The sequence below is a fragment of the Neomonachus schauinslandi genome, chromosome 5 (genome assembly GCF_002201575.2).
Source record: "Neomonachus schauinslandi chromosome 5, ASM220157v2, whole genome shotgun sequence".
In the NCBI taxonomy this organism is placed as follows: domain Eukaryota; kingdom Metazoa; phylum Chordata; class Mammalia; order Carnivora; family Phocidae; genus Neomonachus; species Neomonachus schauinslandi.
In genome coordinates, this window is record NC_058407.1 from 160,029,647 (window position 1) to 160,052,482 (window position 22,836).

Sequence of the window (22,836 nt, forward strand, 5' to 3'; positions counted from 1 at the left end):
GGCCAGAGTTAACTTCCCCGGAGAGAAAAACCACACCCACCAAGTCTTCCGCAGGGCCCTCTAACCCTCTTCTCTCAAACAGAAGAGAGAGGAGAGCAGGGGTGCTGGCTTGGGGTCAGAAGTGAGTAGTTTTCCGGGCAGAGGAGGAAGATCAAGAAGACAGGTAAGAAGGCACAAAGGTGGGAAGCAGTCTCATTTGCTTTGGCAGCTGAGACGTCTAGAGGGATGCCTCCAAGCCGGGTTGGAGCTCAGGCTGGGCAGGACGCACAACCTACAACTTCAGGCTGAGCAATCTGGCGAGGCTGCAGGACCTCAGTCAAATGGAGAATGGGCGCCCCCTGGGAGCAGTGCTCGGTAGTGGACGCTGGAGGACTCAGATGAGGGGGGCGGGGGGTGGTGGTGGAGGAGGGGGTGCGGCTCAAGATGGGGGCCGACTGCCTGCTACAGTTTTCTTCTCACAGCAGCTAACCCCTTCCGGCATGATGGATTCCTGGGATCCCAGAAGAGCTAGGCAGGAAGGGACCTCGAAAAAGGAACTACCAACACGTGCCCCGTGTCAGGCTCAGAGCTGGGCACTTTCGTGAACATTGTCCTAACACACCTAACTCTACTTGGAGGTAGGTATCATTATCCCCATTTTTCAGATGAGAAAACCGAGGTTTGGTGACTTCCCAAGGAGGGGAGGGGATTTTTTATGACTTCAGAGCCTCTTTCTTCCCTGGCGTCCTCACGACCTGGAAGATACCGATTCCATGAGGTTTGGGGAACAAGCTTTGGGTGTGAGGCGCCCAAGCTTTCCGAGGGGACAACAGCGTGATGGTACTTTCGGCGAGAACCACGCCTCCCTTGTCGCGACAATACTGATTACTGTTGCTTTCCTTTAAGAGCCTTACCCTCAAATACGAAGTCCTTGCCACACGCGGAGGCGGACATTATATATTCCTTAGATCTCCCGGACGTCTTTCTCCCTCACCCGCACTGAGCCCCACTAGTGACATAAATTCTCCCCCTCCACTAGCGAGTGGAGGCGTGGGACTACAATTCCCGGCAGGTCGTTCAGAAAGAGGTGGTGGCGAGAGGAGGAAAGACACTCTCGCTTTCCGTAGGCTCGCAATTTGGCGTGTCCACCGTGATGCACATTTCAACAGCCCACGTCCTTTCTCTGGAGAGCTAAGGAAGGGACTACACCCCCCAGCAGGCACTGCCGCAGAGAACGAGCCATGGGCCGCCATCATCATTGTAGTCCTTTCCCGCGTTTCCACAAGGGAACAGTCTTAGCGCATGGACTACAAATCCCAGGTCGCCGTCTCCCCTTCCCTTCGACCGCCATCTTTGCTGGTTGTCCCCGCCCCTTTCCCCTTCCATTGTCTCGACCAAAGATAATAGAGCGGAGCTGGGAAGACTGCAACTCCCGTCAGGCTCTGCACCACCAGGAGGGGGATTTCGATGTTTCAGGCGGGCGAGGTGCCCAAGGTGGTAGAATGAGGCGACGGGGAGAGGCCAGGTAGCCTGCCATCTTTATGGTAGTCTCCTTATTCTCGTGGTTCCGCCATTCTTAAGGCACACTAGAAGGCTAGAAAACTACTATTCCCATCGCACCTCAAAAGACCGACTACTAGTCAGGTGTACGCCCCTCTTCCGCCATCTTGCTTGTAGTTCTCGTTCCTTTTCACCTTTCCATTGTTCCTGACGAGTAGAAATGGCAGCGGGAAGGCAGCAGATGGACTGCGACTCCCGTCAGGTACCACACACGCGGAGGGTTGTGGACAGGAGGGCGTGTGAGTGCCTGGGAAGGAGGTCAGGTCGGGGGAGAAGGCCATCTTGTTTGTAGTCATCGTTCCCGCTCCTTCTCTATCCTCTGCAACGGGGAGCCTCGGGGCAACCGGACTATAACTCCCGGCATCCTCAGCTCCCGGCTTGGCACGCCCTCCGCCATCTTCTTTGTAGTCCCCGCTGGCCCCAGCATCCCATTGTTCCCACGGTATCACCAGCGTCCGCAGGACTACGATTTCCGTCGTGCCCTGCGCGTGTTCGTCCTGGAAAGTGGAGGTGGTGGGGAGAGGAGGGGGCAGGGGGCGGGGTTCCTCTGGGAGAAGGAGGGAGTAAAGAGGAGGAGGAGGAGGGAAGGAGGAGGGAGGGGTGGGGGAAGAGAGGAGGAAGGAGGAAGGAGCTCAGGAGGGATGAGAGAGGCGGCCAGGGCCCCGGGCCGAAGCAGCGCGGGGCCGGGGGACCAGGGGGGCTGAGGCACCCCAATTGCCCCCTCCCCCTTTCCCTGCCCCCTTCCATCCTTTCCTTCCACCCTCCGGCTTGAGGAAGGGGATTTATTCAAATTTTATTTAAATCCCTATCTCTGGGGGGTCGCGCGCTGGGGGGAGGGGGAGAGGGCGGGGGCGCGCGCAGGCTGGGGGGGCGGGGCCGGAGCAGCTTCCTTCACCCCCCTCCACTCGCCCGGTAGCCCTAGGGCAGGGGGCCGCAGTCTAGGGGCGGGCCCAGGGGAGGGGGGCAGGTTACAGGGACCCCCCCCTCCCCGGGAACCGGCGGTGGGCGGGGCTTGAACCCCGGAAACGGTGGGGGGCCCAGGCCTGGCCCTGGACCCCTGGGGGGTGGGGGCCGGGAAGGGGCCAGTTAAGGGGCCGGGGGCGCTGGGGAGAGGCGGGGTGGGGGGAGGGGAGCTGTGACTCGGACCCCGGACTGAGTGGGGCCCGGGCAGAAGCTGAGCACCCTGCGCCCGAGGAGCCCCCGTTGGCCTGGGGGGGCTGAGGGACTGAGCCCCCCAGAGCAGGACCTCCCCCTGGAAGGGCCGCGCCGCAGCCCGTGGGAGGGCCTCGCCCCCGGCGCCCCCCATCTCCACTCGCCGCCGTCCCGGCCTCCGCCGGAGGGAGGGGCCGAGCGCCCTCGGGGGGCCGTGGACCCCGGCGTTCTGAGCGTTCCGCGCCCCGCGCCGCCCGGCCCCCCCGCCGCCGATGGCCGCCGACCCGCCGGGAGCTGCCGAGAAGGGAGAGATGGCTCCCGGGACACGTGTGAGGTGGGTTCATGCGGCTCCTCCTCACCCCCAGACCTGGGCAGCTCCCACTCCCATTCATCCTCAGCCCGGCCTCTCTCCACCTTCCCCGCCCCCAGCCTCGCCCTCTCTTTGCTCCAAACTCCTCTCATCTCCAGCCCTCCTTCCTGTTACCTCTCAACCCTGGGGAACTGGCCTTCCTTCCTAGACCCTGCTTCCCCTTGCAGACCCCCATCCCCGCCTGCAGTCGCCGCCCTCCAGGCCCCTCCCCTGGAGCGCTGGAGGGCCCCTTCCCCCCATGGATGGGTCTGGAAGTCCCTGGAAAGGGGGAAGCTAGGGTAAGACTCTGGCCACGAAGAGACCCCCTCCAGGCCTGCTGAGTCTGTATGGGATCTTGGAGGATCTGGTTTCCATGGGAAGGGGAGCCCAAGGGATTCTAGACAATTAGGGATGGAAAAGTAGCCTGGGAAGCTTGGGGGTGGGGGAGAAGACATGTAGGATTGAGCCCATCCTGAGTTCTGTGGAGATGTCAGGGTGGATTCTAGAATCCCAGGGAATCTGGGAGATTGCCCAGGCTGACCTGAGAGATCCAAGAGGAGGATGTCTTGGGGCAGAGGGAGCTCTGTGGGGAGCAGAGCAGTTGCGATCTTGGGCTGAGGGGGGGCTCTGAAGCAGCATGGGGGGGGTGGAGTGTCTCAGAGCCCTGGGGCTGGGGGAGGGCAAGCATCCCATTGGATCTGTTGACACTGTGTAGGTTTTGGGGGAAGAGAGATTGGGTGGTAGTTGTGTGCCAGAGAGAGAAAGGAGGGAGGAAGAAAGGTCTAGAGCTTCTACCCAGGAATTTGTGGGTATCTTGGAGGTAAGTCTGGGGGAATTTTAGGTGGAGTGCATTTGGATACCAGGGGAAGAGTTGGGGCCTCTCTAAGGTAACTCCACAAACTAGGAGCCCTGGCTTTCCAAGGAGCTTTGGTGTGGGGATGTCAGTGCAGAGGCCCCAGTCCCTTTCTCCCCCGGCTGGGCAAGGGGATGCTGAGGAAGTGTGAGGAAAGAGGAGTGAGGTCAGGAAGCCAGTTCTCAGGCTCCCAGAGGAGGCAGGTGAGCGCTTTGGAGAGAGGCCTTGAGTAGAGGGAGTGGTGCTCCCCCCCACCCCAGGAGGGACAGTCTCCTTGTTCCTTGTCTCCCCCGGGGTAGGAGAGCAAGCTCTGGCTGCCTAGGAATGGGGGGAGCTACCAGGAGTTTCCCAGGCCAGGGCCTTCCCTGACCCTGCTTCCGTTGACCCACAGCCCTCGGCGTTGCTGACGCCCCCAATGTCGTCGAGCAGCCGGGGGCCGGGGGCCGGAGCGCGCCGACGCCGAACCCGCTGCCGCCGCTGCCGGGCCTGTGTGCGCACTGAGTGCGGGGACTGCCACTTCTGCAGAGACATGAAGAAGTTCGGGGGGCCCGGGCGCATGAAGCAGTCGTGCCTGCTCCGGCAGTGCACTGCCGTGAGTTCTGCCCCCAGCCCACCCAACACCCCCGGGGCTTTGGGTGCCCTTCCCCAGCCGGCCCACGAACCTTTCTGGGCTGGCTGCTTCCTGGCACACACTGTAGAGTTGCTGTCTGTTCAGATGTCCACCAGGCCCGTTTTTGTCTCCAGTTGCAAGCGGAGGGTGATGTTAGGGCACCCAGAAGAATCTAACCCCGTGCTTACCTTCACGTTTTTCCCGGCTTCAGAGGCAAAGACCCATAGAGAGCTCAGCTCAGCCCCTCTTGTGCTCCTTCCTGGAGGAATCTGTGCACAGGGGCGCGCTTCCGGAGCTGGCCCAAGGGAATAGGTCTTAGCCTTCTCCAGCCTCTTCCCCACCTGCCAGAGTGGTCTCGGATTTGAGGCCAAGCTTACCCTTTGTGTGACCTTGAACAGACACTTTGAACCTCAAGGTACCTTTCCTGTGAAACATTTCCTCTGCTGAGTTGTAAAGATGAAGAAAGAGCGTGGATGTGAGTGTGCCCAGCACACAGTAGGTATCAGAGAACATGGGTTTCTTCCTTTGAGCCCCCTTTGTGGCCCTTCTCCAGCAGCCTTGAGGAGCCAGCTGCATCTTGCACCTCCTCCTGGAGGACCGCCACCTCCTTTTTCCTCCAGCCCCTCTGCTGCCTCTTTACCCTCCAGCCCCCCTCTTCTCTTTCTTTGTCCTCCAACCCTTGCCTCACTTTCCTTTTCCTCCTTTCCCTACCTCTTTTTTCCTTGGGCCTGTCTCCCAACCTTCAGCATCCCTCACATGACTCCATATTACCCTGTTCCCTCCACTGTCTGAGGGCTGCTCTCCCCTAGGACCAGCCAGCTGCCTTTAGCATGCCCAGGAGTCTTGCCAAAACCTGATTCATTGTAGGGTCCAGAGCAACCCTTGGGCTGCCCATTGTGCAAACTCAGAATCATCCCAAGCTGCGGCCACGTCCCCTGCAGCTCTCTCTTTCAACAGTATTGTCCTGTTTGCCATGGTTTCTATCCTTCCCCAAAGCCAGCAACAGTTTCAGGGTCACACACACAGACCCTGACTCCAGCTGCAACATTTGCAACAGCGATAACAACTATGTATCCAGTGCCTCCCCAAGTGATCTCATTCTTCCAGAGGTCTTGCAAAGGAAAAATGCCTAGCCCCATTTTACAGGTGGAGAAACAGACGCCAAGGAGGTTAAACCACTTGCTCAAGGTCATACTGCCAAAAAGGAACAAATTCAAGATTTGACCTAGCTTGACCCATGGGTTCTGAACCTCACCCAGCAGCTGGCCAGGCTCCCCAGAAGAAAGGGTCTTCCCCCTGTCGCTTGCTTTCGGGGTCCCTAATACTCCCTCTTCCCCAACAGCCCGTGCTCCCACACACAGCTGTGTGCCTCTTGTGTGGGGAGGCTGGGAAGGAGGACACAGTAGAGGGAGAGGAAGAGAAATTTGGTTTGAGCCTCATGGAGTGTACAATCTGCAATGAGATCGTCCACCCTGGCTGCCTGAAGGTGATGGCCCTGGGGGCCCTGGAGTCTGAAGGTGATGGCCCTGGGGAGCGCTGCCTCTGGGTTTACTGGCACCCTACATCCACTCCCTGCCCTCTGCCTACAGATGGGGAAGGCTGAGGGTGTCATCAATGCGGAGATCCCTAACTGCTGGGAGTGCCCTCGCTGCACCCAGGAAGGCCGGACCAGCAAGGTAGGGGTAGGGGCTGGGCTGGGTGCTGGGTTCTGCGTAGACAGTGGGTTGGGGAGCTGGAGAGAACCTCAACCCCAGCTTCCATCTCCCCAGGATTCAGGTGAGGGACCAGGCCGCCGCAGGGCTGACAACGGCGAGGAGGGCGCCAGCCTGGGGAGTGGATGGAAGCTGACGGAGGAGCCGCCGCTTCCACCACCCCCACCCAGGCGCAAGGGCCCCTTACCTGCTGGGCCCCCCCCAGAGGACGTGCCTGGGCCCCCCAAAAGAAAGGAGAGGGAGGCAGGGAATGAGCCCCCCACCCCAAGGAAAAAGGTGAGCCAGGGAGCATGCTCATTAGGTCCAGCCCAAGGGATTCTGGGAACGGTAGTGTAGTTCCTTTTTGGGGAGGGTGGGCCTGGGAGGCTGCGCTCTGTGGTTTCTCCAAGGGGTTGTTGGGGGATGTAGTTTAGGAAATGTTGGGCGGGGAGGGTGGAGCATGCTCAGTAGGGAGGAGAGGTACAGGTGAGGGGCAACTGGCACTGGGCAGGGAAGCTTTGGGAGCCCTGGGTGCTTCAGGTAGGAGGGAGAGAGCATGCTCAAATTAGCTGCTACCGAGGAGGAAGGAGGGGCTGGAAAGGGCCTGAGGGGGAAGAAAGAGAAGAGGAGAGCATGCTCAGTGAGCCAAGACACTGGTTGGAAGGTGAGCATGCTCAGAGTTCTTCCTGAGATGTGGGCTTCTGGGATTTGTAGTCTAAGAAGCGAGCATGGATCTTAGTTTTGTGGACAATGAGGGGCTAATGGGGCCTCTCCCTTTCCCCATATTTCCCTCTTGCTCTGGTAGGTGAAAGGAGGCCGAGAGAGGCACCTGAAGAAGGTGGGTGGAGACGCCTGCCTCCTCCGAGGATCGGACCCAGGCGGCCCCGGCCTTCTGCCCCCCAGGGTTCTGAATCCGAGCCAGGCTTTCTCGTCCTGCCACCCTGGGCTCCCTCCCGAGAACTGGGAGGTGTGCCGGGGACCTCCACCCTCCCCCTCCCATCTTTCCTTGCCCTACCCTCCACCCTGGAGACAGAGATCTGTCCCTTCCTGCTCACCTTGTCCTGCCCCTGCCCCATTTGGCCACAGTGGCATCTGGACTCCTGGGAAGAGTGGAGGGGGAGAGGTGGGTTGGGGCCAGCCCACAGGACTTTCCAGGAACCCCTCGGGTGTCATCTGACCCATTTGTGTCATCTTTCCAAACCTTAAAGGGAAAAGAACTGAGTTCAAATCCCTGCCCACTGACTCCCTGTGTGGTCTTGGCAACTTGTCAGCTGCTCTGAGCCTCGGTTCCTCCTCTGTGAAGGAGAGGATACTACCTATCTTATCCACCCATCCCACAGAACTGTTTATATCTAATGAAAGTAAATGAGATTTGTGAACTGTGAAATGTACTTAGATTTGAGGAAGATGAGGCCCAGAGAGGTTAAAAGACTTGCCCAAGGTCCCACAGCAAAGCTAGAATTCAGATGTCATCTTGCACTGACACATGAATGCAAGGGTCTGCCTGATTGTATTCAAATCCTGCTTCTGCCATTTGTCAGTTTGTAACCTCGGGCAAGTCACTCGGTCTCTCTGAGCCTCAGTTTCCTCGAGTGTAAGAAGAGTGGTCCAGGTTGCCACTCCGTTGGAGCACTGTGAGGATGTGAGTCCGTGAGTATGAGGTGCTCTGTCACTCTCACATCGTTGAGTAGACACTTGGAATCACCTAGTCCAGCGTTCTGTGTTGTAGATGATGAGGCCGGGGCTTCCCAAGGTCACACAGAGAGGTGGTAGCCGAGCCGATACTCAAAACGACATCTCTAACTGTTCTCCGTATTTCACTGCCTTTGGAAACTCATAAGCTATTGAAACCTGGAAGGCTTCTAATTCTTAGAATCAGTGCCTTCACGTGACAGATAAGGAGACTGAGGTCCAGAGAGGGACATGATGCGGCTGAGGCCTCACGTCGTTCAGGGGCAGAGCCATGGCTGGAACCCAGGACTGTCTCTCGGGCTGCTCATCCCCTGCTGACTCCTCAGGGCAGGGAGGTGGGCAAGTGCGTGCCAGGCCCTAGAACAGCCTCCCCCCATCTCCTTGCAGAAACCAAAGCCGCCTTTGGCCTCTGCTGAGGGCCCGGCAGTGCCATCCCCGTCCCCACAGAGGGAGAAGCTCGAGCGTTTCAAGCGCATGTGCCAGCTGCTGGAGCGGGTCCCTGACACCTCCTCGTCCTCCTCGGACTCGGATTCCGACTCTGACTCTTCAGGCACATCGCTCAGTGAGGAGGAGGCCCCTGGCGAGGCCCGGAATGGGCGACGGCCAGCCCGGGGCAGCTCGGGCGAGAAGGAGAACCGCGGGGGGCGGCGGGCTGTGCGCCCCGGCAGTGGGGGGCCCCTCCTCAGCTGGCCCCTGGGCCCCGCCCCACCGCCCCGGCCCCCACAGCTGGAGAGGCACGTGGTCCGGCCCCCACCTCGAAGCCCTGAGCCCGACACGCTGCCTTTGGCCGCTGGATCCGACCACCCGCTGCCCCGAGCCGCCTGGCTTCGTGTCTTCCAGCACCTCGGGCCCCGAGAGCTGTGCATTTGCATGCGAGTCTGCCGGACTTGGAGCCGCTGGTGAGTGGCCTGGACGGGCCTAGGTTCCCACTTGCCGTATGACCTGCGACAGCCAGTTATGATCTCTCTGGGTCCTGTTCTTACGTTGATCATACTCCTGTAGTATGGATGTTTTCTAGTCTGATACTTCCGTATTTGCTGCGTGCAAAGCCACTTTCCGTTGTTGGAGCTCATTTAACTCTCATAACAACTTTGTGAGGGTAGGTCCTATTATTCCTTTTTTACAGATGAAGCTGAGGTCAAGGTTGTGGAGAGGAGGTAGTAGAACCAGGAATTTGAACCCAGGCCCCATGGCTCCAGAATCTTTGCTCCTAATAACCGTCATTTATGAGCGTTAACGTGGCAAAGCAGAGCGCTAAGTGCTGTCACACATCACCCCGTTTGCTTTGCACAGTCCTTTCTCTGAGGACGGCCTCACTAGAGGTCCCATTTACACATGAGAAAGCTCTTTGCTGAGGTGACCCCTGCCCTCTCAGAGGCAGCCATACTTCAGGCTCCTGACTCCCCTTGTCACTTTTCTATGCCCCGGAGCCACCACCAGCTCCCTCTGTCTGTCCTCCCCCCATCTCCCCCCTGCTTCCTGAACCTTGCTTGTTCAGACATGTCGGTCATCCTCCCAAGCCCCTGGTTTCCCTCTTCAATCCTGCCCCTGACAAAGTCCTCCCCCAGTCCCATCAGACTCCCACAGCACCCTGTTCCCCTCACAGAGCACACAGAGGCTTTCCACATGTTGACGAGCCTTCACTCATTTATTCACACTCATGTTCTCATCGCTTGTTAGAGTGGGGCAGATACTGTGTCTGTTTTATCTGCGTGTTCCCAGCACAGGACGAGGGCAGTGGAGGTGCCCGAGAAGTAGTTCATTAAATGAGTACATTAGGCTCTTTCCCAGGCACTTCCTGTGCAGCAGGCGTCCTGGTGGGCACTTTGCAAATTGTGGGCCGCCTCGTTCCTTGTAATTGCAGCCCTGTGGGAGGATGAGGGACACCTGAAGTCACAGCGCAAACTGGTGGCTGAACTTGAACTCCACTCCTTTTCCTTGGGACTCTGGGGCACTAGCTCGCACCTCTGCTCTCTGTGGAGGCTGGAGAGCTGAGAGGATGGGAGTGCGGGCTCTGGAAGCAGATTGCCTGTGTTTGAGTCTTACTCTTCCCCTGATAAGCTGACAGCCACTGGGCTAGTTTCTTAACGTCTCTGTGCCTCAGTTTCTTCTTCATCTGTTAAGCCAGGAGAACCAAAGCATTTACTTCGTAGTGTCTTTATTTTTATTTATTTATTTATTTTTATTTTATTATGTTGTGTTAGTCACCATATGTTACATCATTAGTTTTTAACGTAGTGTTCCACGACTCACCGTTTGCGTACAACACCCAGTGCTCCATTCAGTACATGCCCTCCTTAATACCCATCACCGGGCCAACCCAGCCCCCCACCCCCCCCCCCTCTAGAACTCGCAGTTTGTTTCTCAGAGTCCATAGTCTCTCATGGTTCGTCTCCCCCTCCGATCTCCACCCCCCCTTCATTTTTCCTTTCCTGCTATCTTCTTTTTTTTTTTTTTAACATATAATGTATTATTTATTTCAGAGGTACAGGTCTGTGATTCAACAGTCTTACACAATTCACAGCGCTCACCATAGCACATAATTTCCCCAATGTTGTAGTGTCTTTATGAGCTAATGTACATAAAGAACCGAGGACAGTACCCAGGAAGTAGAAACTACTCAGTGCCCTAACTGTAACCTGTATTATTCATTCAGTTACAAATACTGACTGAAAGCACAGACTTTCTATCTTCAGAGTGCGGGCCTGGGCCCTTGAGGAGCTCCCAGTCAGCCTTCAGCACAGGAGCAAAGAGAGCGGTTGCTGGGGATCACCATCCCTGCACATGTAGTGTTCGGGGATATGTTGCTGGGGCCTCTTCAAGGCCAGCTCTGTGCTTGGCACGGGGGATCCAGGACTGAAGAGGCCTTAATTTTTACCTCAAGGAGAGACTTGTGACCGGAAGTGGACAAAGCAGAGAGGCTGGACAGCACAGTGATTTCCAGCTTGGGCCCTGGAGTCTGGCACCCATGGGTGTCATCCACTGTGACTCCTGTCCTGCTTGAATGTATAGCCGTGGATGGATAGCTCTACTTTTCAAGGCTTGTTTTCTCATCTGTAGTCTGGGGTTCATACTAATACCCTGTGGGGATTAAATGAAGTGGTTCTTGCAAAGCACTTATCGCAATACCTGAAAGGTACTAAACACTCAATAAAATGGTCGTTTTTGGTAAGGACGAGGGTAGGGTGGAGCAGAGGTACAGTGGGACCAGTCAGGAGGCTCTGTCAGGTCTAGGCACAGAAGTAGGGGCTGGAGGGGTAGAGAGGAGGGACTGGGGCTGAGAATTTTTTAAGAAGCAGAATGGCTTGTGTTTGGTACCTGGGCAGCAGGGTGACAACTCTTCAGCTGAGTTTCTGGCCCACAAGCCTGGGTGGGCAGCAGCGCTATTCCCCAAGCTCGGGAATACCAGAGGAGGAGCAGGTTCCGGGAACGCGAAGTGCTCAGATTTGACATGTTTGGTCCGAAAGGCCTGTGGGCCAGTCAGGAGCTGGCAGGACGGCAGATGCATGTACAGGTCTGATGCTGGAAGGATCCAGGTTTGGAAGTTTTCCCCCTGCAGGTAGCAGCTTCCAGAAAGAGGAGAGAAGACAGAATGTCAGTATCTGTGAGTTAGAGAAAGACCAACCAGAGACATGAGGGAGATGGTGGAAGTGTCCTGCAGGAGAGAGATTGAGGAAGGAGTGAATGATAAGAGTGTAGGATGTTGGCAAGAGGTCGTGGGAGACCAAGGACCACAAGCGGCAGTTGGATTTGCTACATGAGGCCCTGGTGTCCTTGGCTGCACTACGTGGGAGTAGGGCACCAAAGCCAGGTCACATGGGGTTGAGAACATCAGCTCCAAGGCAGGCACTTGATCTGTTCGTTGTGGTGTCCCTAGTTTCTAAGATGGCGCCCGGCATCCAGTAGGTTCTAAGATAATACTGGATGGATGGATGGATGGATGGATGGAAGTGAGGAAACCAGGATGGTGTGAGGGAAGAGGCAGTGAGGGTGGAGCCAGAGAGAAATTTGTAGGTTGGAGAGCAGGGAGTTGCAGGCTTTCCTGTCTGGTGGCTTTTATCTCCTCTTGGAACTGGGAGGCAAAGTGAATGTACCAAGAGCGAGGGGAGGGGGGCAGGCAGAGGAAGCATGGTAGAGTTGTTGAGGCACAGAAAAGAGGGTTGGAACTTTGGGGGACATGGGCAGAGGGTGGCAAGGAAGGGACTGGACCCCAAGGTCAAGGCCAGTTGGGGCTGGGAATAAAGGCCTGGAGACTGGTGGATAGGAGGACAGTGGTGGCATCGGGGAGCCCAGCGAGCTGAGAGGAAAGAACCAGGCTGTGAGCTCCTGCCCGGCACCAGTTGGGCTGGTACATCCGCATCCCCAAAGGGCCTCTGCGGGACAGAGGCTTAGGACTAGAATTCCGGATTTGGGAGGTGGGCTTAATAGGGCGCTGACTGGGTCGGGGTGGCTGGAGGCTAGGGTAAAATGAACTGGGTTAGGGAACTCGGACATCAAGCCCTGATGCCCCCGGATGAGGGCAGGCCGTGCCTCTTAGCAGTTCTTCCTGCCCCTCACCTTGGTGTCATTCCGCAGCTTAGAAAGGACCCATGCATGGTTCCCTGCTGCCCTCACAGTGAACTCTCACAGCCCTGTTGGACATTTGCACACGTATAGTATCTCAGTGCCTGCACTAAATGACGGTCCCACTGGGCATTGCGGCCTCCTTGCCACGGCGTGCCACCCCAGTCTCCTCTGCAGTCTCCCCCCTGCCCCTTCCTCAGACACAACTCAGGCGCTCAATCCAGACCAGCTTGGGTTAAAACCTGGTTCTGCTGCCACTTAGTAGCTGTGGGACCTCGAACAAGTTTCCCAACCTCTCTGGACCTCATTTTCCTTAACTCTAAAAAGGAGGTTATAGGGGCGCCTGGGTGGCTCAGTCGTTAAGCGTCTGCCTTCGGCTCAGGTCATGATCTCAAGGTCCTGGGATCGAGCCCCGCATCAGGCTCCCTGCTCAGCGGGGAGTCTGCGTCTCCCTCTCCCTCTGCCTCTCCCCACTGCTCCTACTCTCTCTCTCTCTCTCGCTCTCTCTGTATCTCTCTGTCTCAAATGAATAAATTTAAAAAAAAAGTCTTTAAAAAAATAAATAAATAAATAAAAAGGAGGTTATAGTAACAGTATTTACCTCCTAGGGCTGTTGTGAGGTTACCTGCCTAATGCACAGACCAGTACCTGGCCCATAGTAAACCCTTGATGAACAGTAGGTATTAATGCCGTGGTCCTCCCCATCTTTATTATTACTAACTCTCATTGTTGAGGTGAGGTGTGGATTGCCCTTTGTTCCTGCTGCCTGAGTTTCTCAGAGCGCTCCGTTTTCTCTCTGTATCCTAGGCCTGGACACTGGTTCTTCCCCATCTGGAACACACATTCTCTTCCCTCTTCTCACTGTCTCCCTGGGAGGCGCCCTGTCCAGTCCCCTTGTTGATTCTGACTGTATCCCTTGCTGCTTCAGTTACCGTGGACTGGCTGTGTTTCCTCCACTTTCCTGACAGTGCAGTGGAGGCTGGACACTTAGGATCTGTAGGGCCCTGAGTGATTATTGGCTGCCACTCTGAGGTTTAAACCCAGTGTCCTGGTCATTCAAGGGCAAAGGGACCAATTAGTTCAAGCCAAGAAAAGTCATGGGAGACTTCCCGGAAGAGGAGACACTGGGACTGAGTGTTGAAAGCTCTGGGTTGGTTGGCGTTTCGGGCAGAAGCACAACATGTACCAATATATGTTGGCACCAGGCAGCATTGTGTGTCTATCGGCGGGCAGGTGGTTGGGTGTGGCTGTTGTGGAGTATGATACAGAAGCAGTTGGCGGCCTGTGTGTGCCCCCAGGGGGGAAGGGTTCCTTTCTAGCCATGGAAGACCCAAGGGCTTCAGGGTGGTCGTGGCAGTTGAGCTGAGACTGAAGCCTGGGTTGGAGTGGGCAGGATTTCACCGAGGGGAATGAGAAAAGGGGCAGAAGCTCGGTTGAGGGTAGGCTGGGTTTTTTCCTTTTCTGTTTTGTAATGGGAGAGACTTGCAAGTGGTTATTGGTTGAGTGGAAGGAACCAGGAGAGGGAGAGGCTATAATACCGGGAGAGGAGGGAAAAGGAGGAAAGGGGGAAGGGGCGGCAGGCGGGACCAAGAAGTGGGGTTGTTTGGATTAAAGCCTTAGTGTCTGTGCCCCCAGTAATTCCCTAAAATGTCAGATGGGGCTCTGTGGAGAACGCCTGGCAGTTTCAAGTGGCACAAAACCATGGCTTAATCCTTCTATTAGTTTTGAAAAGGAAGTCTCTCCATTGGGTGCTATTGTATCTTTAACACCTCTCTAATACTTATCTCCCTGTTTAACAAAAATAGTCTTCAGGTGGTAGCCTAAAGCCTAATAATCCCGGTCGGTTTTTATTGTACGTATTTCCAAGGTTAACATTTTTATGTGAAGCAATACTGGTTTTAAGTGCAAGGAGGGGATCGATTGAAAGATAAATTCACATTCTGAGAGAAGGGGATAGCAACTAACTGGAGTTGGTAACCACTGCTCCAGCCCAGGGCTTCTCGAAGGGAAAGCCCTCAGAATGGAGGGTGGGAGGGAGGTCACACACAGCTTCCTGGGCCTTCCCCACCCCTGCTGCTTCTGACACAGTCCGTCTAGCCCAGTGGGAATTTCCTGACATGCTTTTGAGAACTGGAAGAGAGTTTTCAGACTAAGTCTTGATGAACTCTAGTGTGCCACAAAGTGTTCACAGATGACCTTGGGAGAGGTGGGGAAGGGTTCCTTGGTAAAGTTAAGTTTGGGAGGCCCTTCTCTGGTTCACTGCATGTCGGATCCGTCAGGGCTCTCAGGGATCAGGAAAGCTGTTTAACTTTGTGTAGGCCTCATTCATCTTTGGAACTTTGATTCCTGGGCCCTACCATGCCTTCCATAAACATTGAGTGGATAAATGAAAAGCTGTAGATGATGTGTGTTGTTGGGGAGCGCTCAGTGGAAGCTTCAGGGACTTCATGCCGGCTTCGCACCATTCATTCATGCAACAAATGTGCAACAGATAACCCCTGGCACAGTGCCAGGTACTGGCGCTACCAAAGGGGAAAAGCCGTCCTGCCCTGGTAGGGCCTACATTCTAGTTGGAGGGACACAGTAACCCGAGACAGGAGGTAACAGGGCTGGAAGTCGAGCCTTGGGCAGCTGGCCATCCGAATGGGCCAGATGTGGCTCAAAGGCAGAGATGAATAGAGGAGATGAGAAGTTCCCACGAGTCACCATAACTTAGCCAGGGAGAACTCCAGAAGCACAAGGTGGGGCTGGTGAGGGCTGCTGACAGATCCCTTTGGTGTTACGTCAAATACAACGTGTAGGGTGTTTGTGTCTTTGGCAGAATGCTTTATAAGCTGTAAGGTCTACAAACTGCAGTGACCTCATTTGATCTCACAGTAGCCCTATGGGGCAGTCTGAGTCTGGGTCATTATCTTCATTTTACAAGTGGAGCGTCTGAGGCTCAGGGAGAGGAATGGGCCTGCCTGGGGTCTCGCATCCAGTTAGTGATGAAACTGAGCCCCAAACCCAGTGCCCTTGGCCTGAGGCTGGGTACTTCCTGCCACCCCTGCTGTCTTTGTGGGCCAGAACAGAGCTGTGGCCAATGAACCCTTGAAGTAGTAGGGAGTTTCGCAGGCTCCCTAAGAGCTGAGGGCTCTGTCTCCCTCTTGTGGCTGATAGGTGCTATGACAAGCGTCTGTGGCCTCGAATGGACCTGAGCCGGCGAAAGTCACTGACCCCACCCATGCTCAGTGGTGTGGTTCGTCGCCAGCCCCGAGCCCTGGACCTCAGCTGGACAGGTGTCTCCAAGAAGCAGCTCATGTGGCTTCTGAACCGTCTGCAAGGTAGGGTGGGATGGCGAGGTAGGACAGGGTGAAGAGGGAGACAGTGCTGGGATGGAGCACCAACTTCCTGACCTCCCCTGCCCAGGCCTGCAGGAGCTGGTGCTCTCTGGCTGCTCCTGGCTCTCTGTCTCTGCCCTGGGCTCAGCCCCACTGCCGGCCCTGCGGCTCCTGGACCTCCGCTGGATTGAGGATGTTAAAGACTCCCAGCTCCGCGAGCTGCTCTTGCCTCCACCAGACACCAAACCAGGTGTGGCGTCTGTTGGCTCATCTGTAGAATGGGTTGGGCAGGGGAAGGGGGCGGGTATGAGGCCTCCAAGGTCTCTTCCGGCTCATGCTGGATGTTAAGAGATTTGAAGAAAGGGCAGAATGCATGAATTTGGTCAGGAGGCCTTGCTTGGCCACTGTTCATTCGTTTACTTCCCTGCTATGCATTGGGCCCTGTGATAGGAGCTGTGAGGGAACAGAGATGAAGGGGAAGTGGCCCCTGTGCTCCAGAGGGGAGATGATTATGTGATGAAACACGGTATAGGACAGGAAGATGGCATAAGAATTCTGGAAGAAGCCAGTGGCCTGGCCGATGGCAGATAGGAGTGAACCCACTGGGTGTGGTGGGCGCTCCTGAAGAGCCTCCTCCAGAGGGGGCAGCGGCAATGGCCATGGAAAATGCAGGCCCAGGATGGCCAGTCACTTCCATTCGTCAAGAGGAGCCAGACATGTGGATTTTCCTGTGAAATATCCTTGATTTTAAATGACAGCAGTTAACATTCTTTTAAAATTCATGTGTGGATCAGTACGTATATGGCTGAGCAATAGATTTGGCTTCTGTGCCCCCTTGCCCTACGGGAAAAGGATAAGGGTTTTCCTGAGGGAGTGGAGCAGAAAGAGGGATCCATTTGACTTGGAAGGTTGCATCAGGGTGGTGGTATCTTCTCCCGTCAGGCCTGCTACCTCTTCACCCTGGGTCAGGCCCGGGTACCCTCTCAGGTAAAGACAGCTTTTACTGTTGGACACATACTCTGGCCTTGGCCCTATATAGGGCCCTGGAGACCTCAAATAGCCCCAGTCCCTACCCTGGTAGAATCCCAGTAGTGCAGAAGAGAGAGAATCAGAAACAGAAGGTTACGGGGTGGTACAGTGGAGGATGTGGTTGGGCATGGGGAGCAGAGAGAGAATCCCTCCTTGAGGAAGTGCTGTTTGAACTGAGTCCTGAAAGGACAGGGTTGTCCCAGGGAGTGTGAGGCAGGAGTAAGCACTTTCGTAGGGAATGAGGCCCATACTGGTAGAGGGGAATGCTGGGAGCAGAGGCTGGTCACAACGGAGGTATGGGTTAGGAGCACTGAGGCCTGGGGGTTCCTTCCTTGTCTAGCCAGGAGATGGGATGCTCACAATAGCTTCTCTTGCCAGGGGAACCATCCAGAAGGGCAGATCTGTCCGTGTCAGCCCTGTGCTCTAAACTCCTCCTCATAATCTCCCAGTGCTCTTTGGATAAAGACTAATACATTGTCACTAAGGCCTGGTGTGGTCTGGCTCCCACTGACCTGTGCCATCCCCACATTTCAGCCTCCAGCCCTCAGGCCTTTGCTTAGTCCTCTTTGTCTAGAATGCTGTACCCCCCTTTGTCTAATTAACACCTAATCATTCTTCAGGCCTCAGCAAAAATGCCACTTCCTCCTAGAAGCCCTCCATAATCCTCCCCCCCCCCCCCCCGAGATCAGGGTTCCTTTAGAGCTTGAGAGCGGTTCCCTCCCAGCTATCACTGCATGGTGGTGAAGTGATTTGATGAACACCCATTTCCTCTCCCTGAGTTCTAAGCTTTGGGAGGGCAGGGGCTGTGCTCACCCCAGAGCCTTGCTTTCACAGCTCACTTTTCAGTTCCCTTCTTCCCACTCCACCGCCCCCTTCACAGCAGCCTTGGAAGGAGGTAGAGAAGCATCTAGGATTCTTCTTACTATCTGGACAAGGCACCAGAGGCCCAGAGGGGTTGACTGACTGCTGCAAGTCACACAGAGCTAGACTGGAGCACTCCCCGTTGCCCACTCTTACCGGAATCGGACTGAGCCAGGAAGATTTGGGTGGGGGTGAGGGTGGGCACTGGGAACCGTGGATTCCAGAAGGTGAGAAAGTGCTGGTTGGCGGGCACCGTGATACCAGTTCCTCCTGACTGAACTACCTCAGGAGCTTGCAGAGATGAGCCTTCCAGGCCCTGAGACCTATTGTAGTGTTGGGACTCTACACCCACTTTTCTTATCTTGGCTCCCTGGCTCTGGGCAGCATTCCTTGAGCAAAACTTAAAGTTCTTCTATTTCCTTATTTTTGTCCCTGCTGTTCTCTGCCTGGCCTGCTCTCGTCCCACTTCTCACATTCAAATCCTTGAAAGCCCAACTTAAATGCTGCCACCTCAGTGAAATCCTTGCAGATGCCCACTTCCCCTGTCCAAGCCAGAAGTGACCTGTCTGTCCTCTGCTTCCCTCTAATGACTTTTAGCTGTGGCCCACGATTGAGGGCATCTGTAGATGTAGCCCCTTCCCAGGCTCTCAGCTCCTCAAAGGAAAAAACGAGGCAGAATTCAGAGTTTGCCAAGTCAAGTGCCCACAAAGATGGCCTGGCAGGTGACAGAGGGGATGCGCTTGGGGAATGGCTTTAGGGAATAGCATCTTGCAACCCAGTTCCCAGCTAGTCCTTTTCAGGTGAAAGGGATAGCCCAGTGGTGCCAGATCTTATAATTTTTCAGAGGAAAGCTCTATCGAAATTTCTTTATGGAAATGCCCCTTTCGTAGCATTCGTCATTTGAGAAAAATTTCAGCACTGTGCAGATTCCATAACGCATTTGTGTAGGCTAGTTTCATGAGTTGGTGATATCTGATCTGGTTTATCTATGGGCTAGGCTGGTGCCTGGGAGGTAGATAGTGTTGTGGTATGTTTGGTCTGGCATCCTCATTTCAGTCATGTGACCTCGGACAGATTGCTTTAATGACTTGAGCCTCAAAGTTGTCATTTGTAAGCAGGAGTGATAATCACATAGCTGTGGTTCTTAGAGCGTGGTCCAGACGAGCAGCATCACCATTACTGGAGAGCTTGTTAGAAAAATAAGCTCTGAGGCCCAACCTTAGATTCCCTAACCTCTGGGTGGGTCCAGCAACGATTTTAGGCAGCCCTCCAGGGGACGCAGAAGAGCCCCTGGCCTAGGGGCAGGCCGCCACTTGGCCCCCTTGGCTGGTGCCTGGCCCACACTGAGTGCGCAATTAATGGTGGCTGGTGTTTAGGCGCTTAGTTTAAAAAACAAAAAAACATAGGCGCCTGTGTGGCTGTGAGTTAAGCATCTGACTCTTGATTTCCGCTCAGGTCATGATCTCAGGGTCGACAGATGGAGCCACCCGTTGGGCTCCATGCTGGGCATGGAGCCTGCTTAAGATTCTGTCTCTCCCTCTGCCCCTCCCCTCTCCTCTCAAAACCCAAAATGCAGGAACGTGGTAGATACAATAAAAGAAAAGCAGGCTACATGCCACATGCTTTGGGTGTAGAGATGAGGGACATGAGTTCTTCTTCCGTGGAGATGAGGGAAGAAGTGGTCTCTAACCTCAGATCTAAAAGCCAGGGACACCAGCCAGGCATAGGATTGAACATTAGGTGTCCGTGGGCAGAGTCTCAGAGCAGGGTCACCTGTGGAATTTGGCCCAGGTGTTTGGGAGTGTGGGAGGGGGGTTAGGAACAGAGACAGGGATGAACCTTTATGGGAACTGGAATGTTCTAAACAAGGAGGTGCCCTCAGAGTTTTTAGTAGAGGAGGAATGGTGCCTCACTTTTTTAAAAAAATTTTTATTTATTTGAAAGAGACAGAGATAGCGAGAGAGAGCACAGTGGGGAGGAGAGGGAGAAACAGGCTCCCTGATGAACTGGGAGCCGGACACGGGGCTTGATCCCAGGACCCCAGGATCATGACCAAAGCCGAAGGCAGATGCTTAACCGACTGAGCCACCCAGGCGCCCCCTGCCCCACTTGTTTGTGAGCACAGCTCTCTTTGAATGCCAGGAAGGAGAGGAGAGACTGGACCGGGTGAGGAGGCTGGGGCAGGAGTTGAGGCAAGAGTGGTGTTGTCCCTGAGGGGCGCCCAGGGAATGGAGAGAAAGGGATTCAGCTGGTGATGTTACTAATGGAAGGAGAGGGAAGTAGGGGGGGGCCTGGGGTGGCAGTTCCATTAGGGATGGCATTTGTCGGATGAGTGAATATATACTGAGCACCTATGTCTCAATTGCTAGGGATAGAGCAAGAACAAGACAAAAATTCTTGCCTTTGTGGAACTTACATTCTAGTGGGAGGAGAGAAAAAAATAGGTTCCATGGTGAGAAAAGGAGGGGGGGACAATAATGGCAGGGAAGGGGTAGGAGTATGTGGAATGTTACCATATCAAAAGGAGTAATCCTGGAGGGTCTCACCGAGGAGGTGATGTGAGCAATGGACAGATTAGATGAGGTCAGGTTGTACGGGTGTTTGGGAGAAGAGCAAGCCCTGTAGAGAACGCAGGTGGAGGCTCTGTTATTGTGGAAGCAGGTTTAGGGGGTGGCGAGCGATAGGAGTGTGGAGAGACGGCTGGTCTGGATGCTGAGGGGCAGGCACAGGAGTAGCCGGGGGTGCTGACCTCTTAACTGCCTGCCCAGGGCAAACGGAGAGCCGTGGGCGGCTGCAGGGGGTAGCAGAGCTGCGCCTGGCAGGCCTGGAGCTGACAGATGCCTCCCTGCGGCTCCTGCTGCGCCACGCACCCCAGCTGAGTGCGCTGGACCTGAGCCACTGCGCCCACGTCGGGGACCCCAGCGTCCACCTCCTTACAGCCCCCACTTCCCCACTCCGCGAGACCTTGGTGCACCTCAATCTTGCTGGTAAGCATCCTCTCTGTCCATCCTGCTAGCGTGTTGGTCCCCGTGGCCAGTGCCCACCCCCTACTCCCCCTCGTGGTCTCCCCCCCCCCCCCCCCCCCCCCCCCAGGTTGCCACCGCCTCACGGACCACTGCCTCCCGCTGTTCCGCCGCTGCCCGCGCCTTCGCCGCCTAGACCTGCGCTCCTGCCGCCAGCTCTCACCTGAAGCTTGTGCCCGGCTGGCAGCCGCTGGGCCCCCTGGCCCCTTCCGCTGCCCAGAGGAGAAGCTACTTCTCAAGGACAGCTAGTTGGGTGCCCCCCACCCTCCCCCAGGACTCATCAGGAGCCTGGACCTCGGGCCTTCATTTTATCCCTGCCAGGAGGCCAGGTTACCCACCTCATGACTTGGGATTCCTGCCCAGGGACTCGAGCCAGCCTCCCCCCTCTCTACCCCCTGCACTGATATCTCTGGGGGTCTCTCCTTCCCATCCCCTCTCCCTTCCACCTGCTTCATTGTCCATCCCCTGGGGGGAGTGGGTTAGAGGTACAGGGGGGTGCTGAGCCAAAGGGATGGTGTGGGGGGGTAAGGTGCAAGTTTGAGGGAGGGAAATGGGGAAAGGGTACCTGCACACAGGATACTGGGAGCCAGGGGGCTGGGGGAGGTGGAGGATGGGCTGGGGGCGGGGGGGGGGGGGGGCAGAAAGCAGACCACCAAGGGTTCAGGGAACAAAGACCAGATACTTGGAGTTGGTGGGTGGGGGTGGGGCCAAAAAGGGAAACCAGAGGAGCAGTTGGGGATCCGCGTGTCAGAGATGGGGGGGGGGACTCGGGGAACCAGGGGAAAGCCAGGGCTGAGAGAGGGGTGGGGGCAAAGAGCAGGTGTGGGGGCAGTAGTACCCCCTCAGGGGGTCACACCCCTCTCCTTACTCCCTCCCCAGATTTCAGTTCCTTCCCCCCCCAACCCTGACTCCTTGAACGTCACTGACAATGGCAGCTATTGCGAGGAGTGGGGGCCGCGGGCCTACCCGCTGTTCAGCGTGGCCCAGGGGAGTGGTGAGGGGTACCCCAGCCCCCTACCTGTCTCCCCGCACAATACTTGAACATTCATCTGTACTGAAGTGTTACTTGAACCGGGGGAACCTCGGACCTGGGGGAGCCGGAGTGAGGGGACTGATCGGCTTGGACTGAGACTGGACTGGTGGGCACCCAGTTTGGACTGCGCCACCCCCAGGCTCTCTCTTGCTTTACTGTATTGAGCAGCTCCACCCCTCCTGACCTAAGGTGGGGGTGGGGGTGGGGTGCCAGCCCAATGATGGGGAAGATGGGACTCCTCCAGCTTGGCTCTTCCCACTCTTTCATCGTCATGGAAACTTGTATCCCATTTGCCCAGGGAACTGCCACTCCTGGTTGCCATGGAAATAGCAGCCAATGGACACCTCCCGAAGCCAGTGCTAAGGCTGGAAATGGCCCCTCTTAGTTGCCATGGGAACTTAGTAACAGACTCTTGGCCCTCCCCCACCCTCCGGGGCGGGGGCGGGGCTTGGGGAGCCACGGGGAGGAGTTGGGGCCAGGTCCCGCCCCTCGGCCCAGGCCCCACCCCGGGGGAGCCGGGTTGTACCATGTAGGGGAGGGGGGATCTATCCACATACCTCAGGTAACAGGGAGGTGCGAGGGTGGGGGGAGGGACTGGGCGGACCAAAGGCCGGAGGGGAGGGGGTTCTGGGTATCGCGAAAGGCTTGAGGATGGGGCCGCTTGGGGGAGGGAGAGGAGGCAGCCCGGCGGGGGCAAGTGGGGGTCCCAGCCGGGCTGGGCCCCTGGGCCCCAGGTCTGTACAATACGGTTTGCTATAAAACTCAAAATCTTCCAGCCAGGGCCGCCGCGTTCGTGTGTCTCTCACCGGCGTTGGGGTGGGGGGGGAAGAGCTGGGACGACCGGAGTGCTCATCCTTTGGGCCTCCCGGATGGATCTGGGGGTCCTTAGGACCTCCCAGCTTCTCGGAACTGAGGATGCCGGACACCCTGCGGTGCCTACAGGTGGATGGGTTCACCTTCCCCCAGCTCACTACTTACGGGGAGGGGTTTGGAGGTCTGGGCATCTAGGGGGTGTCCAAGTGTGCCGAGTTGTCCAGGGCCCGGGAACTCCCAGTCCTAGGCTGGGGTCCGGGCGCCTGGGTGATAGTGAAGTGGCCTGGGGTCGCGAGGTCCCTCGGGAT

General features: G+C 56.4%; 1 protein-coding gene and 1 long non-coding RNA gene across 4 annotated transcripts; one reads left to right on the forward strand and one right to left on the reverse strand.

Annotated features, from left to right (window-relative positions):
- The first annotated feature begins 1,699 nt into the window (after positions 1 to 1,699).
- Positions 1,700 to 21,268, forward strand: FBXL19 (F-box and leucine rich repeat protein 19). Of its 3 annotated transcripts, none has more exons than XM_044915686.1 (11): positions 1,700 to 1,741; positions 4,285 to 4,485; positions 5,846 to 5,989; positions 6,093 to 6,179; positions 6,273 to 6,491; positions 7,000 to 7,032; positions 8,274 to 8,785; positions 15,609 to 15,772; positions 15,858 to 16,019; positions 20,428 to 20,646; positions 20,753 to 21,268. In XM_044915686.1, exons 1-11 carry the CDS (start codon positions 1,700 to 1,702, stop codon positions 20,929 to 20,931), a joined length of 1,962 nt encoding a protein of 653 aa, XP_044771621.1. In that variant the 3' UTR covers positions 20,932 to 21,268. The 3 variants fall into 3 exon arrangements, with proteins under 3 accessions (XP_044771621.1, XP_044771620.1, XP_044771619.1); XM_044915685.1 differs by lacking the exon at positions 1,700 to 1,741 and adding an exon at positions 2,912 to 3,025 and having other exon boundaries at positions 7,000 to 7,161; XM_044915684.1 differs by lacking the exon at positions 1,700 to 1,741 and adding an exon at positions 3,304 to 3,339 and having other exon boundaries at positions 7,000 to 7,161.
- On the reverse strand, positions 10,931 to 22,717 carry LOC110589951. The gene is made up of 3 exons (XR_002480913.1): positions 22,694 to 22,717; positions 11,205 to 11,452; positions 10,931 to 10,967 (listed from the first exon to the last, which is right to left on the reverse strand). It is a non-coding gene; the product is annotated as an uncharacterized LOC110589951 (long non-coding RNA).
- Between the last annotated feature and the right edge of the window lie 119 nt (positions 22,718 to 22,836).

Excerpts from the sequence above, each read along its gene's own strand:
- FBXL19 (XM_044915684.1), top strand. The coding sequence starts at position 3,304 with ATGGGTCTGGAAGTCCCTGGAAAGGGGGAAGCTAGG. Across the intron at positions 4,486-5,845 it reads TGCTCCGGCAGTGCACTGCC|CCCGTGCTCCCACACACAGC; the intron begins GTGAGTTCTGCC and ends CTTCCCCAACAG. Across the intron at positions 7,162-8,273 it reads TCCCTCCCGAGAACTGGGAG|AAACCAAAGCCGCCTTTGGC; the intron begins GTGTGCCGGGGA and ends ATCTCCTTGCAG.